This window comes from Gallus gallus, chromosome 1, assembly GCF_016699485.2.
Source record: "Gallus gallus isolate bGalGal1 chromosome 1, bGalGal1.mat.broiler.GRCg7b, whole genome shotgun sequence".
In the NCBI taxonomy this organism is placed as follows: Eukaryota; Metazoa; Chordata; class Aves; order Galliformes; family Phasianidae; genus Gallus; species Gallus gallus.
The window spans coordinates 15,994,211-16,009,286 of NC_052532.1; the positions used below are offsets into that span (position 1 = coordinate 15,994,211).

General features: G+C 44.0%; 1 protein-coding gene across 1 annotated transcript in view; it reads right to left on the reverse strand.

The window, feature by feature from the left end:
* The window catches only part of CELSR1 (cadherin EGF LAG seven-pass G-type receptor 1), a 160,228-nt gene that overhangs the window by 69,984 nt on the left and 75,168 nt on the right, over positions 1-15,076 (reverse strand). Inside the window, exon 3 of the mRNA XM_046915547.1 lies at positions 3,840-4,062. Within this exon, the coding sequence (XP_046771503.1) occupies positions 3,840-4,062 (223 nt within the window). The remainder of the gene's footprint in view (positions 1-3,839; positions 4,063-15,076) is intronic.

Below are 15,076 nucleotides of genomic sequence, written 5' to 3' on the forward strand. Positions count from 1 at the left end.
ACATTTATTACGCTTCACATAAACATTTTCACAAAGATTAATATTCTCCAAAGAGAGGCAACCATGGGAATTTCTCATGCTTCCAAATGGCTCCCAAACGGTATCTGAAGTAAAACGTTTCAAATCCAAAGAATGTTTTTAACCAAAGCTGACTGTCAGACAGAGTCACAAGCAGGGGCCTGAATGTGAGCTATACGAGAGTGTACATCTTAGTTCCATTAAAAGAAAGATTATATTTAAAGGAAGAGAATGAACTGTTCTGGTTCAAAGAACAGAAGTCAAATTTGTGAAATTTCCAACACAATAAAAATTCTAAAGAGCATCCATTATAATCAATCAAAATACTTTACTACCATTTTGGCCACTTTCCATCTTTATTTCTAAACACTCTTACATTCTTTGACATAATACGAAAGGAAGTAAAAGTTGGACTAAACGAACTAAGCCAATACAGTTGAAATGTTTCAATATTATCCAACCATTAATTTAGCTTTTACTTCTTCCAGTCAAGCATTCCATCCAAAGCAGTGCAGCCCCTGTAAAACATTTGGTAGGACCTCATTTTTCAGTGGATGTCTGCTTCATCAAAACTTTCTTGATCAAATCTAACCAGGTTGGATATAAAGGCAAGAGAAATGAGAAGGGTCTGAGTGAGCTGACAGAGTCTGTTTAACCAGCAACAACGGGAACATTAATTCTGCTTGAAAATACTTTTTGGATACAGCTACAATACTTTACCACCATTTTAACTTAAAAAAAGCAAAGTATCTTTCTATTTTTTATGCCTGTTAACTCAGCGTGTACTCAGCTCCACTCTTTCGCCCTATCCCAAAGCACCTGCTGCATCACACCCTTAGCTCAGCACTGCTACCTCTGAGCAGCAGCTGTTGGGAAGAGGCAAAGATGTACAGAGTTGGGGGCAGAAAGATACTCCTTGTCAGTATCCTAAATAACTGCATGGCACAGCACAGAGGAAACATATTTGGGGTTAACATGCACCCAAATTTTTGCTCTTTTACCCCTTTCATTAGGAACACTGTGGCATCTATTCTGTTAGCAGCAGCACATGCCATATAAAATCTACAGCCACCTCAAGTACTGTGTCCAGTTTTGGGCCCTCACTGCAAGAAAGACATTGAGGCCCTGGAGCGTGTTCAAAGAAGGGCAACAAAGCTGGTGAGGGATCTGGAGCACAGGCCTTATGAGGAGCGGCTGAAGGAGCTGGGATTGTTCAGTCTGGAGAGAGGAGGCTCAGGGGAGACCTTATTGCTCTCCATAACTACCTGAAGGGAGGTTGTAGTGAGCTGGGGGTCGGCCTCTTCTCTCATGTGACTAGTGATAGGACTAGAGGGAAGGCTTCAAGCTGCACCAGGGAAGGTTCAGGCTGGATGTTAGGAAATACTGCTTCTCTGAAAGAGTGGTCAGGCACTGAAATGAGCTGCCCAGAGAGGTGGTGGAGTCACTGACACTGGAGGTGTTCAATGAACGTTTGGACATTGTGCTGAAGGACATGGTTTAGAACTATTAGTAATGGGTGAATGGTTGGACTGGGTGATCCTGTGGGTCTTTTCCAACCTTGGTGATTCTATGATTCTACATGTCCTAAATCAGTTTTGCATTGGAGGTGTTTGTTCATCTGCTAAGCTCATAACAAACATATGGACTTTTCTCTTTTCTTTCCCCCCCCCAAAATCCCATTTTACTTATGGACGTGGAGTACACAAGCACCCTACTCTTTGTTGGGAGCAGGTCATGAGTCACTGAAGCCTAAAGGAAGCTGGACAGCCGGTGATGTTAGGAATGCTCCCACATCAGGAAATACACCAGGGCAAAACCATTGTCTAGTCCAAGCACTAATTCTTGCTTCTCCTCACATAATGTTTTCCACCTGTACTGAAGGATAATAAAAGCCAAAGAAACAGCAAGCGTAAAAAAAAAGTGAACTTCAGGTACAAAAAGCTAAAAATATCACTGTCCTGGACAGCATGGAATGAAGCCCAGGATGACCTACACTTTTTACAGTCACACTGAGTGGACTGTACAATGTTTAGCTCAGGACTAAGCGTGCCATCTCAGTTTAAAGATGCCAAAGAAATCATGGCGCAAGCACCAAAGGCAAGTTATTATTTCTTAATAACGCCCATGCAGAGAATTCGACTCACTTTAATGTGAAGGACCCTATACATCAAAGATCTCCTCCCGAAAGCCTGAAAAATGACACCAAGTGGCTGTGGGGACACTCCAAGGGTACTGCAGGTAATTTATGCTGGCAGCCAGCCTAGGCCGCTCCTTTGTTGGCTCTCACTGTGGATATGACAAGTCCAACTGAGTCTTTTGCTTCTCAGCTTTTCTTTGTGTTTAGATCTGATGCTCTAAACCAATCTTCTCAGGCACAACTCTTCCCTGCCGTGGCATGCATGCAAACTGCATCCACACATCCTGATTTAACTGTAATTTCAAGATTCCATAAAATTCTGGACTAGAACCTGCCTATCCCTGGCCAGAACTAAAACACTAAGGATTTGCTGAGCACAATGGGAAACATTCCTGATCTTCTCTGTCCTGAGCTTTTTCTCTAGACAGACACACAAAATGCTTCTGTTGTTGCAACTGCTGTTTCACAGACCAACAATCTTCTGACCTTGCCAGTCAGGGTCGGAGCTGACACATTTTGTGCTATTTACTCAAAATCAACCATGAGGGACAACCAAAGGTCAACCCTGAGCGTGGGAGAGCTGCAAACCTTGCACCCTCTCCAGAGGAAACATGAATTCCCATCTGGAGCTTTCACTGTGTGGCAGAAAAACCCTATGCCATGGCCTGAGCAAAAAAGTCTTCTCCAGAGGAATTCTTTTTTTTTAACCTAGCAGTCTTGAATCAGTGGAGGAGAGCCCTGCTGTACACTGTGTGGCTGCCACCATTGCTCTCTTCACCCCAGAGCTCCTCAATTGCCCCTGTGGGAGAAGTGACAGACGGCCCAGGTGAAGTCTGTCCAACATGAGTCTGTCATAGCAGACGGGACAGGGATGTGGACAGCCAGGATGGGACGAGAAGCAGAGCTGCTTATGAAGGCCAGGAGGACCAAAATGAGGAGCTGTGACAGTCAGGGTTGCTCCAGCCATGAGGTTGGGAGCCAGAACCCGAGGATCACCAGCCTTTGCTCAGCCATGACCTGACTGACCCACCTCTCTGGCTGCTGAGATGAGGACAAAGTTTGTGGTTCGGCACCACCCCATTGCCTGGAAAGGCCTTTCTCCTCACACCATCTCCCCACAGAGCAAAGCTCGGCCTACAAGAGCTCTAGAGCAAGGGAAGGAAAATAAGCAGACCCTTGGTGGGGCACGCTGCTCTGTGATCTGCTCTTTGAGCAGTGACATCAGTTGCTGTCCTCTCGCCAGATACTGTTGTACTGGTGGTCCCCTACAGGCCTGTGAGGGCTGGGATGAGCCCTCTCAGCTGTGTGAAGCACTTCACCAAGAAAGAACTATGTATATCCAAACACTAATCTCCAAAGCAGAGGAGGTAAAGAAACTGCTTGTCAAAAACACAAAGTTCCTAGTAAAGAAGTTTCTACTAAAAGACTGTAGTAAAAGAGAAATGGTTAGAACCTCACCAGCATCCTCCACAAGATAGAAATTAAATGCTTTCAAACAACATGATTTTGCCCCACGTGAAAGAGTCAGAGCTCGAAATCCCCCATAGAGACCTCTACACATAGATAACTTGGCTGGTTATAATATTTAATAAATACAACTCAGCCTTGAGGGAAGAAACCACCAGATATACCCCGTGCTAGGAGCCATTGGGATGGGAACAAAACAGGGAGGTCTAGGACTTACATGAGCGAGACGGTGAAGTGGAAGCGCTGCCGCAGCCCCTTGAAGGTGATGAAGGACTGTGGGGGGAAGCTCCTGGTGGTCATCTCGCAGTAGGGCCGCTCGTATTCTCCTGGTGGGCACTCGCACTTGAATCCCCCGATCAGCAGATTGATGCAGGTCCCTCCATTCTTACACACGCCTGGGGCACAGCGGCCGGAGCGGGCGTTCACCTCGCAGTACTCTCCTGGAAGGCAGAAGGAGACATCAGGGAAGGCAACGTGTCACCCAAGCTGCAGAAGGCACCGTGAGCCCTGTGCTTCTGTAAGGGCTCCACTGCTTTCCAACCTCTGCACCTGACTCCATCAGCAAATGTACAAATCCGCAACTGCAGAGGAGTAAGGATGCTACATTGTCTTTCAGTCTCTTGGGGTGGTTCAGAGCCTAATCCTATTTCAAATATTTGGCAATACTGGCCCCAGTTTTCAGATTCCTTAGTAGCTTTCACAACTGGTGATAAATATAAAGGTGACAGATAGATCTGTACGGGGGGAGCTAGCACCACCATTTAAAATCTTGCGTGCTCCCTGTCAACCAGAATATGTGTAATTTGCTCCAGCATTTCACTGTGGGTTGGAAATTGTGTCAACAGATCAGTGTTTGCACTTCAGCTCGGATGGAATTCGGCTTTGCAGCCCATGTCAGCGGCAGGGTGTGGCAGAGCCCGTGACAACGCTTGCAAAGCATTTATAGAAAGAATGAGCAGGATGCTGATGACATATGGATTGCTCCCATATTTCCAGTGCATCCTGCCTGCGACAATCATCTTCTGAACCTTTCAGAAATGAGCACAGTAACTCTATGTAGAAGTTAAGGATTGCACGTGCTTGCTGAAGCTGTTTTCCAATCAGACACTTCATCTGTAATCTATTCCAAAGTCTGTATTAAGATCTGTTGGGTGCAGGTACTGAACAATCAGGTGTCTTGCTGATTCTACACCATCGCCTTTCCTACATCCGCTGAAAATCTGAAAGGTGATCACAGTTTAAAAAAACAAGTTACAATTTGTGGTTCAAAGCTCACAGAGGGCATCTGCCTTAAGAATGGCCCTCTATGTGGGTTAATTGGTTAACATTTACGTTTTGGCATGTGTCTTCCTAGGGTAACCGTGTGATGTTTTAATGTGTGTTCAGATCCTGCCCATAAGGCTGTTGGCAGAAATTGGAGGTGGAGTATATGCTTGAATTGTACACAGTAAAACTGTCTGACAACTGAACACAGAGCAAAACGACACGACAGCCAGCTGAAGGAACACGTTCCCATCAGTTCGATATTTGCATGACGACCTGCTACAAGATTATACCATTACAGTAATTCAGATACAGCTAAGATCGTGCAAATGCATTCCTGGAGGAACGTGAAAGCAGCAGGAACTGCGAGCAGTGACTCACGAAACAAAGGCAAATTGAAATGGAAAGCTGTGCTGCAGCAGCTGCTCCCCAGGTTCCCACACCAGCGGCAGCACAGAGCTGGGCAGGAGCTGCTCTGAGGGCATTGCCCTGTGCCAGCCCCGGGGTGCACCTCTGCTCTGCGCCATGCTGCCAGCTGCAGCGCTCTGTGCCTGGTATGTCTGTAGGATGTCCAGCACCACTGTGTTCTTCCTCACACTTCATCATCATGTGCTGTGATCATTCAGTGAGGTAAATGTGTGCTGTCCAGGTGAGTTCAGCTCAGGAGGACCGACCTCTCCTCCCTGGCCCTGCTCCCGTGACAGCCACCAGACAGCTGCCTCACCACGAGTGTACTGCTGGGCACCTCCTTGCAAACAGCATATGGGACTTCCCAGTGTGTGCACAAAGGACACAACACAAGGCACAGGGAACCCGAACAAATATCGCTAGAATTACAATGCTCACCATTAAATTAAAAAATACATCTTTCCCACCATCCCACAGGGTGTGCAAGCCCAAACTTCTGAAGTAATAAACATTATAGCCAAGGTCAAGCCTTGTCAAGTCAACATCAAGCCTGTGCTTAGAGCTTTTCAGGATCAGGACTGATGTTCTACTCTCATTTCAACACTAAGATGAAAAGCTGTGAAAAGCACTCGATAAATACCTTCCTTCTTCCATTTATTAATGTGAGTATCAGGTTAGGCAAGATTATAAGAAGAAACCTTCCTTAAAACTTTAATGAGGAATTCAGCTAGATTTAAATGCTCTGTAATCTGCTTCTACAAGAAACTGTATGTAACACCCAAGGCAGAAACACCCCTCACTGCACCGAATATGCCAAAAAACCACACACACATCACATGCACTTTGCAGATGCTACAGAAACCACTTCTTGACGATCCATGGCATAAACAGAGCCAACTCCCCTTGATCCAAGAATTGCAAAAATCTTGCATACCAAAATCCTCTAAAAGTTGGAAAAACACAATCCCTGTGTAACAACCAAGCACAGGTCTGTCCCTTTAAAAAAAGCAGTGGGATATTTTGTGAATTAACTCTACGTCTCAGAGAGGAATCTGATCTTCAAGGCTTTCTGAAAACAGAATGATGTGTTTGGCAAAAGCAAATAACGTGCAGACTTGAACGCACAAGGAGAAAAAGACAAGACACAAGCGAAAAGGAGAAATTCCTCTTATTGTGGTGTGCTCTGGAAATGCCATGGCAATACAGAGCCATAAGGCAAAGGTCTAAGCTGGAAGTCGCTGATGGCTCTGTATTAACTCTATGATGTAAGAAGAACTGATAGGCCACGTGTCCCGATACCTACTCAGGCAGTAAAACAAATTAAGAGAAAATAAAGCTTACACAAAAGTTCTATTGGATCATGTTTATTATTGCTTTTTATTACGATGCTTAAAGAAGCAGTTAAAAAGAAAAAAAGAGCAGTTCAACTTTAAACATAATCCTTTGTCCTATATTCAGTCAACTCAGTATCACTGATGTCCCAATTACTAAAATTATTCTGAATTCTCATTACTCTTCAGTGTAAATGAGAACTGAACTTGAAGGATATTCTTTGATGGTGAATTTTTATATTCTATATATATTTACTGAAATATGCTAAAACAGCATTCCTGAGATCTCTATGATAACTCCAGGCCATACATCACTACGCTTCAGGCACAAGGGTCTACCAAGAAACTTGATCAATCCTTATTTATCATTTTTTTCCAAGAAGAAAACCAGTGCTTTCATTTCTTTAGAAACACAATGTTTGTGGCATCATTAAGCAGCCATGTGAGCATGCTTTCGAAGCACTATGCTCAGGATCACCTAATCCACCTGGAACCCAACACTCCGCTGTGCGGCCCTTCAGCTTGTCACCGCCTGGGGTGCCACAGCTCCATCCCACAGCGCTGTGCTGTGGGAAGCTGAGGCCTAAAAAGCACTCAAAATCTGAAGTGAAGCCTGTGTGAACTGTCAAGCAGTACAGCGGGAAAACACAGCATGGAGAAGATGGCGAGTGATTGCCAGCAAGGGGACATTGGGGTGTGGGTGCCAAAGGCCCAGACCAGATGGCCACCACACGCAGCCTGAGGATGGGTTGTGACGCTGGAGGTAGCTCATGACTCAGGCTGCTTTTTGCTCTTCACATTATTTCTTCTGCTAATGTAGTTTCTCTTCTTTTACGTTGGTGAACTTTAAAAACTACTTATATATCACAACTCAGGGAAACCCAAGCAGGAAATGTCAAGCTTAGTCCCCACAGCTGCTAAACCCCAAGCACGTGCTGTCAGATAACACAGGCTGTGTGTGCCTGTTACCTGCTGGGCAGCTTCTCGGGCTTTGAAAAACTGCTGGACCAAGCCAGAAAGAGGTTTACTGTTACAGGATAGCAGCTGATCTTATATTCTCCCCATTAATATTGATGACTATTAAAGCTACACATCCTGAGGCTTTTACACGGCCCTTTATGTAGTGTTTCTCCGTTATAAAGCCCTTGAGATCACAATGTGATAGCTGTGCTTTTGACACAGCTTCCTGTTCTAAGCCATACTGTCTTTCATATACCCCTTCTTCACTTTCAGGATTAACTTTACAAAGATGTTAATCGTAACATTTCTCATATGGATGTTATATAAGTGAGGACAGCACTGTATCAGTCATAATGTAACAACAATATACAAGGAAAAGATTGGCTAGAAAATGGTTTCACTTGGTCCTCCTCTGTTATGTTCTAAATCAAGGAAGGGAAGGCCTTAATGAAAGAGCAATAAACGGTGATAAAAAGTCAAAAGAAATAAAAGCTATTTTAAAAACATAAAAATAATCTAATGAATGAAAATATGCTGTGAGCAGATCATTATGCACCCAAAAGCACACTGGCATGCACCAATGAGTCTGCCTTTGCAGAAATTCGCCTGTGGTTTTGTTGGTGACTTGTTTGACCTTATAATGCCAGACAATGTATGATATTGGAAAACCTGCTGGAAACAACAGGGTGGCATTGGAACAAATACACAGTTATTCTACACTGAAGTTTACTGCAGTGTGCTGCTACAATATTCCTTGCTTAAGGACTGGTAGTCAGACCTTGGCACAATTCTCTGATTGTCTCCAACGGAAATACTATTGTATCTATAACAAACCTGCACTGTTGCTCTTGCTTCTTTTTCTCCAGTTTCCCTAGACACATTAATTTTTCACTCACTGTCTGCAATTGTTTGACTTGAATTGATTCTTCTCTCCTTTCCTCCCTCCTGCCATTTGCTCCAGATACATATTAATCTTGCTCTCCATGCTTCTACTTGCTTCACCAGAATGGAAAGCTGACTTAAGCAGCCAGTCTAAAATGACACACTTTAAAGTGGAGAGGAGAAACAACAAGGAACAGAGCAACTGAATTCTTCGAGGAATCCCTGTTGACCCACTGCCCTAATAAAGAGCAAGCTACCATTAAAAAATTATTAGGTATCTTGCACATTATGGGAAAACCAATCCTCTTCTTCCTCTTAGTAATTAAAATGTTACTATCCCTAAACTACAATTAGCACTACAACAATCAATGCAATAAGTAATAAAAGGTTTATTTAATAAAAGTAATAAATTTTTAGGTTGGGAAAAAAGGAAAAAAAAAACATTTTAAAAAAAGGAAAAATAGTCCTCCCAAATATCTGTTTGAAATCTGGTTCTGAAATCTCCCTTGCAGTGGATGCACTGGATGGCGGAGATGCGAGAGGATGGGGACTCCTGGAGGAGACAGGGACACAGTGGAGTGGCAGAAGCCAGGTCCTTGGCCTCCCCTATCACGTGCTAAAAACATATGCAGCTTCCACCCAATACCTCTCTTTCTTGTCCTGTTCTGCAGAACTCCAATTTATAGTCACGTTGCCCATACAAAGTAAGTTGTAGAACCAGCCTGGAAATCTCTACTAGGATGAGATAAATGGAGTGGGATTCAACGCCCCCCACTTTGAGGACAGTTTCACCATTTTTTAAGCTGAGTTTGAGTCACTGTCATCCTCTTTTCCCAAACTCATAGCGCTTTCCTCCTCTTCCCTTGCATTGGCATTCGTGTAATCCTTCAGTAGGCTGATCTGCAGGGCTAACATGGCAAAACCTCATTCACTTCTCTATTGTAGGGTTAGTGATCTTCCGATTAGGTCTCTCCTAATGGGGCGGACTGTAGGATGAATAGCACAGCAGGCACAAGGGAAGGAGGCAGGAATATGCACGCAGGAATAACAATGAAGGAATGGTCTTATTAAAGGTTTAACTGTTATGGAAATACTGCTGAAAGTAAATTTATACAGCTCATGCGTGGGTGCAGTAGCTTATGCCTGACTTAGGTGAACTGGATCAACACCTACTGCAGATACCCACCTCCCTCCACCAACCGTGCAGGCACATACTACAGGAAAATCAATTCCCGGCATGCCTGGAAGGTAGGCACAAGTCAAGTAATAAAAATAAATATGGGACCTTGTCCATAAGGGGCTATTAATGACTTCGGTGACTCTGGGGTGACGAGTCAATTCCCAGAATCAAATGGGAGAAATCAGGGATGACTACATTCATGTACCATTTCACATAAAAGACATAGAAGTGCTATTTCAAGAGGAGGGATAAATTTGGGCTCCCTTATAGAACAAGGACCCTACTGCCACTTCAATGGCAGAAGTACTCTTTAGATTTAATGACATTGATGTTCCTTGCTTTGGGAGATTTTTCCAATATAAAACTACTAATATTCGCATCAGGAAACACACTTTGGTGTTTCTTTTCCATATTAATTTGTTTTTCAGACTTGGGACTGACCTAGGAAAACTAAAATCAGCTCCAACCTTCTTACAGGGAGAAACACCAGCTTCATGTCCAAGTTGGAGTCTCCCTCTCCCTCCTTGCTTTCTGCCCCCTGCACTGTTTTCTGCACTATAAAGGCAGACGATGAGAAACAGGGCAAAGCAAATAAGACATGTATAAACCCACACAACCACACACCAAATACACACGTGTGTGTACCTATACACCATGTTTAGGACTAAGCCCAATAACTGTAATGACATCTGTACTTAATTTACACAGGAACTTGCTAACTGCTCCAGATGCAACAAGATGAATTTGCAAGCAAGTAAGCTAAATTTAAAGCACTGAGCAAAATAACAACAAAGAGAGTAATCTCACAAACTGTATATATATACATATATAGAGAGAGCTTGCCAGTAGTTCTCCAATGTGACAGATAGAAAACAACCCTATAAAAACATACTCAAAATCAATGGCTGTGGTTTAATTTCTCTTGCGGACATAAACCCCAAAGCTCTGAGTGGGTGGGAAGGGATGGTGCAGAGCCATCAGCGCTCTCCCAACTACACATTAATGTTCTCCTTCACCATCACTCTGCTCCCCACAAGAATTCCCAATATATCAGATTTCCAAATATCATGGGACTGGGTTAAAGGTCATGGGATCTTTAATCATGAGATGGTCAAAAATACTGAACATAGGAGGCTTTCTATTTTATTTATCTCTGGAGCTATGTGAGGCATCTGCTGGCTCCAAGGCATGTGAGAGCTCTTGGTGATCAAATTCCAGCTTGAAATACACAACTGAAAGTAGCTGCTCCAAGGCTTTTCCCAGTTCTCACTCTCTCCCCAGTGACTACTCAGCCCTTCCCATCTTTTCTTTCCACTGGGGTCCTCGAGGACAGCATCTGTACCACAGCTGTCTCATGGTCCTAAGAGCTCATAGGAGGAGGACCATGATGGGAAACTCCCCTCACCAAGTGGGCAAGGGAAAGGCCAGGACCCCATTCCACGTGCCAGTCATTCACTAAGTGGCAAAAGGGCTAAACAGGCACTGTTGTTTAACAAAAGCAAAAGCAGGAGAAGCTCAGGACCCTGTTTCTTTTGCTTTTTCAGGCCACACACTGCTAGCACAGTGCCCAGCCCCTCTCAGATCCAAAACCAGGCCCACTCCCCTATGCAAAACACCAGCCTAAGCAAAGATGTGCCTCTTTTTATCCCCTGGTCACAATACAATGCAAAACTGAAGACACCCTGCAGGGATGGATGCATGGATGGATGATTCGGGATTTGGAGTTTTGGTGGTTTTGCATTTAAATGAGAAGGAATAATTGGGGAAAAAAAAAAAAAAAAGAAGAAGAAACAATGATGAGGAGGATTAGTGATATTTGGGGCACATCTGTTGAAGAAATGAATTAGTCTGTATTCCAGAAATGATGAGCATGTTCTCAAGATGCTATATGCTCAATCTGAATAGTCACTGGACCTTGCTCCCCCAAGCAACATCCATCAGCGTTGACAGAAACAAAGCACAAGTCATAAATGAATCTTGGTATTTCACAGCATATGGTTTAGTGTCAAAACGCCCAAAAAAGCCCCTCTGGGCTGTTGTGCAGAGCCAGGGTGATAATGGCAAACTAATGCTGAGCCATCTTCAAATGATGTCCCAGCAAGACTCATGTGGCTTAAGCATGGGGCAGCCGGGTCCATGGTGTTCCACTTCTCCCTGCCACATGCTCCAGCAGCACCCTGACTTAATCCCACCCCAGGCTTCTGAGGAAAATCACTTTCCTGGATTGTTTTAGATGTGGTGGAAGAGAATGAGAAAAAAAAAAATAAAACATGTTCCTTCAGCCTGCCACAGCTACCGAGCAATTTTTGCTCTATGGGATCCGATGGTTAATTTACTCTTTATGATTTCACAACTGTCTCCAAGCTCTGTAGATAAACGGAACCATTTGTTTGAATGCACAAGACCCTCACGAGCTGCCACCTCCCTCCTCATTTGACCTGGAAGATACAGATTTAGAAACTTCTTTAGGTTACATTTGTCACCCAGGACTATGCACAACACAAAATAATGCAAGAGAAAAAGGAAACGTTCAGAAATTCCCACTTATTGTTGAGTTCTGTGGCAGGTACATATGTTATACAGTTCACCACAATGCAAATTGCACCGATTTGGGGTAAGATACAGAGATGAAGCACTGCCTTTCAAAGGCTTTATCTCTGGATATATTTAGTAAGGGAAAAATATTACTATAGATGTTAAAGATAAAACACAAATAAAGTCATTGTGTCTGCCATTTGCATCATGTCTCACCTGGGATAAACCTTTTGGAACAGACTTTCCTAAAAACCTCCCCTTCCTGCTGCTCTCTGTTAAAACCAATGAGAAACCTGGAGGTGTAAGAACACGACACACCTCCGCATACTATATGTAATTCATTTACAGAGCAATATTTCCCACTCCACGTATTTTTTCAGAGAAATAATCTTCCTCTGCCTCTACCATAATACAAACCTGATGTCACTTCTTGCACTCTGCTCCCCGTGCCATGCAGTTTGTCTACAGCTGAGGAAGGGCACGCGGAGAGGACTGAAGGCTGGAGCAGCCACCGTGGCCTGCAGGACGTGCTCCCTTAGGGACAGGTTTTGCAGCCCGGTCTTTATTTGCATCCCTGTGCACCTGCAGGAACTTCAGCATGGGAACCAGCTGCCATGGCTGGTTCTCACATCCTTCCATGGGCAGCCATCGTAAGAAAGAAAAAAGGTCACTCGTGACCTCATCATGTCTCTGTTCAGGTGACAAAACAGACTGCTTCTGCAAAGCTGCCATTTTTACTGGACACTAAACGCCGCCATCAGCACCACAAATCCTCCCAAATACCATTTCACAGGCCACATCAGACTCCCACAGTGCTTTTCAAAATATGTTAAGCTATTTACCTGACTGGGGTAAAAGCAAAGCACAGTGGCTGTGCTGGGGGTGTGCGCAATAATGACTTTTATCAGCAGGAACTCGGAGCTGGAAAATCAGACGTGCTTTCAGGCCCAGCCCAACCTCCTGTACACTTCCAGCTTGTTTTTTCCTTCAACTTGCTTTCCATAAAGGAGGACACCAAAGGGCCGCAACTCCCAGTGCCCAAGGAAAGCAGCTCCACACACCTCCATTTCATGATGACTGGTGCAAGCTTCCATTTTGTGTTTTCCACTGAAATTTTCACAGAAAAACATCACCTCTGTAATCCAATACCATGGTAAAAACGATGGCACTGGGGAAACAGGCAGCTCTCAAATTCATGGCCCTCAACGTCCTAGGTGGTCACAGACACTTTGGTGGAAAGAAGCATAATGGCCAATTAGCGAGAATACTTGAGGAGGAACCATAAAATATTAATAAAGCAGCTGAAAAACATGCTTAAAGTAAATCTATTATTCTAAGTACATCTCGGGGGTAGCATTCAGAGCTCTGTACTTTCACTTTATATAAGAAATATTAGGTTAAAAGAAAGTTATGCTGAGAAGCATGATACAACTGTCATTACTGCGGATCAGAGGTTTTCCTTCACAGAGTGTATAAAGTCAGCAAATGCAATCTGAAGCTCAACAAATTTATCCCGTTATACATTTAAGGGAAATTTTGGGGTGGGGTGGGGTGGGGGGGGAAGGAAAGGCTCCTTCACTGTCAAATTAAAAGGATCGGGGTTAGAAAGGTAATCTCAAAAACATTTCCTGCATGGATCAGTAAAGCTGAAATGAAAGCAAAAAGTGACTTAATCAGGGAAGTCAACTTACTCTTAATGGAAAAGACATTGCAGTGTCACACCTCTTGCACCGAAAATCCCCAAATCAGTTTAGTTTGAAATGTACAGACCAGGAACTTCTAAAAAACTTTAGACAAGCTGATACTGCATGCAGCCTGCTTCCATGGCTCAGAATTAACTTCTCCTGGAGCAGCTCATCGGTCACCATTCAGCCTTTGTATAGAATAGTTTCATTCTGAAGTCACTTCCAACGATTACCCAGACTCGTTCGTTAATACGCTTTACTGTGTCGTTTAGATCGTGTTTAATTGTTAATAATTGACACTCATCTTCATGATAAAGATTTTTACAATAAGCACATCGGTCTGCTGACCTTTGAAGGTCGGCCAGTTGCCCTATCTACTAAAAATACATTTTAAAATACCATATTGCAAGTGCAGTACAGTATCTCTTACGCGTCTAGATACACAGAATTTAGGAGACTGCCCAAAGTAAAGTTTCTCCATCTCGACTTTGAGAAGCAAGCAGAAAATTGAGGCTAACGACTGCAGTGTGGCGGTGCGGGGCAGGGAGCAGTGCGGGTCCCCCCCAGGAGCAGGGCTGCCACGCGGGCAGTGAACTGTGATGCTCCAAACAAAAGAGCATTTGCGCCAACAATGAAGTTGCGGTTCCCACAACGCTCCGCACAACTGTACGGCAGGGCTGTAATTATCTTGATGTTCAAGGCCAAGTGCCTCAGTCTGGCGCTCAACTGTCGAAACCTTCGGTCATTGTAACACAAAGAACTGGCGCACAAGAAGCTGCACTTTTTTCCTCCCTAACAGGACATCACCCCGATACGCCGTTCTCTGCGCCCAACCATCCTTCCTGCCAGCTCCGTGCTCACCTTCCTGTTGTTTATTGACTGATGAAAAGTGAAATGGAGAACTCTGCAACTACAAATGGTTTTCCCAATTCAACCTTACTCTTTGTTCGCTTTCGTTTTCCCAGTCATGTATTCCTGACCAGCAGAAAAGGAGGCCCATTACGTTTTCCTCTGAAGTTAATTTTCTTTCTTTTTTTTTCTCTGTTTTGGAAGATCCAAAATATCGAATTCCCACCTTCCTGGCATTTTGTTTGTAGCCTTCATCTCAGCAGTGAGAATTGTGAGGGGGTCTCCACGGCCACGAGGCACACTGGAAAAAACACTGCCTCATGATGAGTCTATCTTCCCCACAGATAACTCCAAGTTTCTC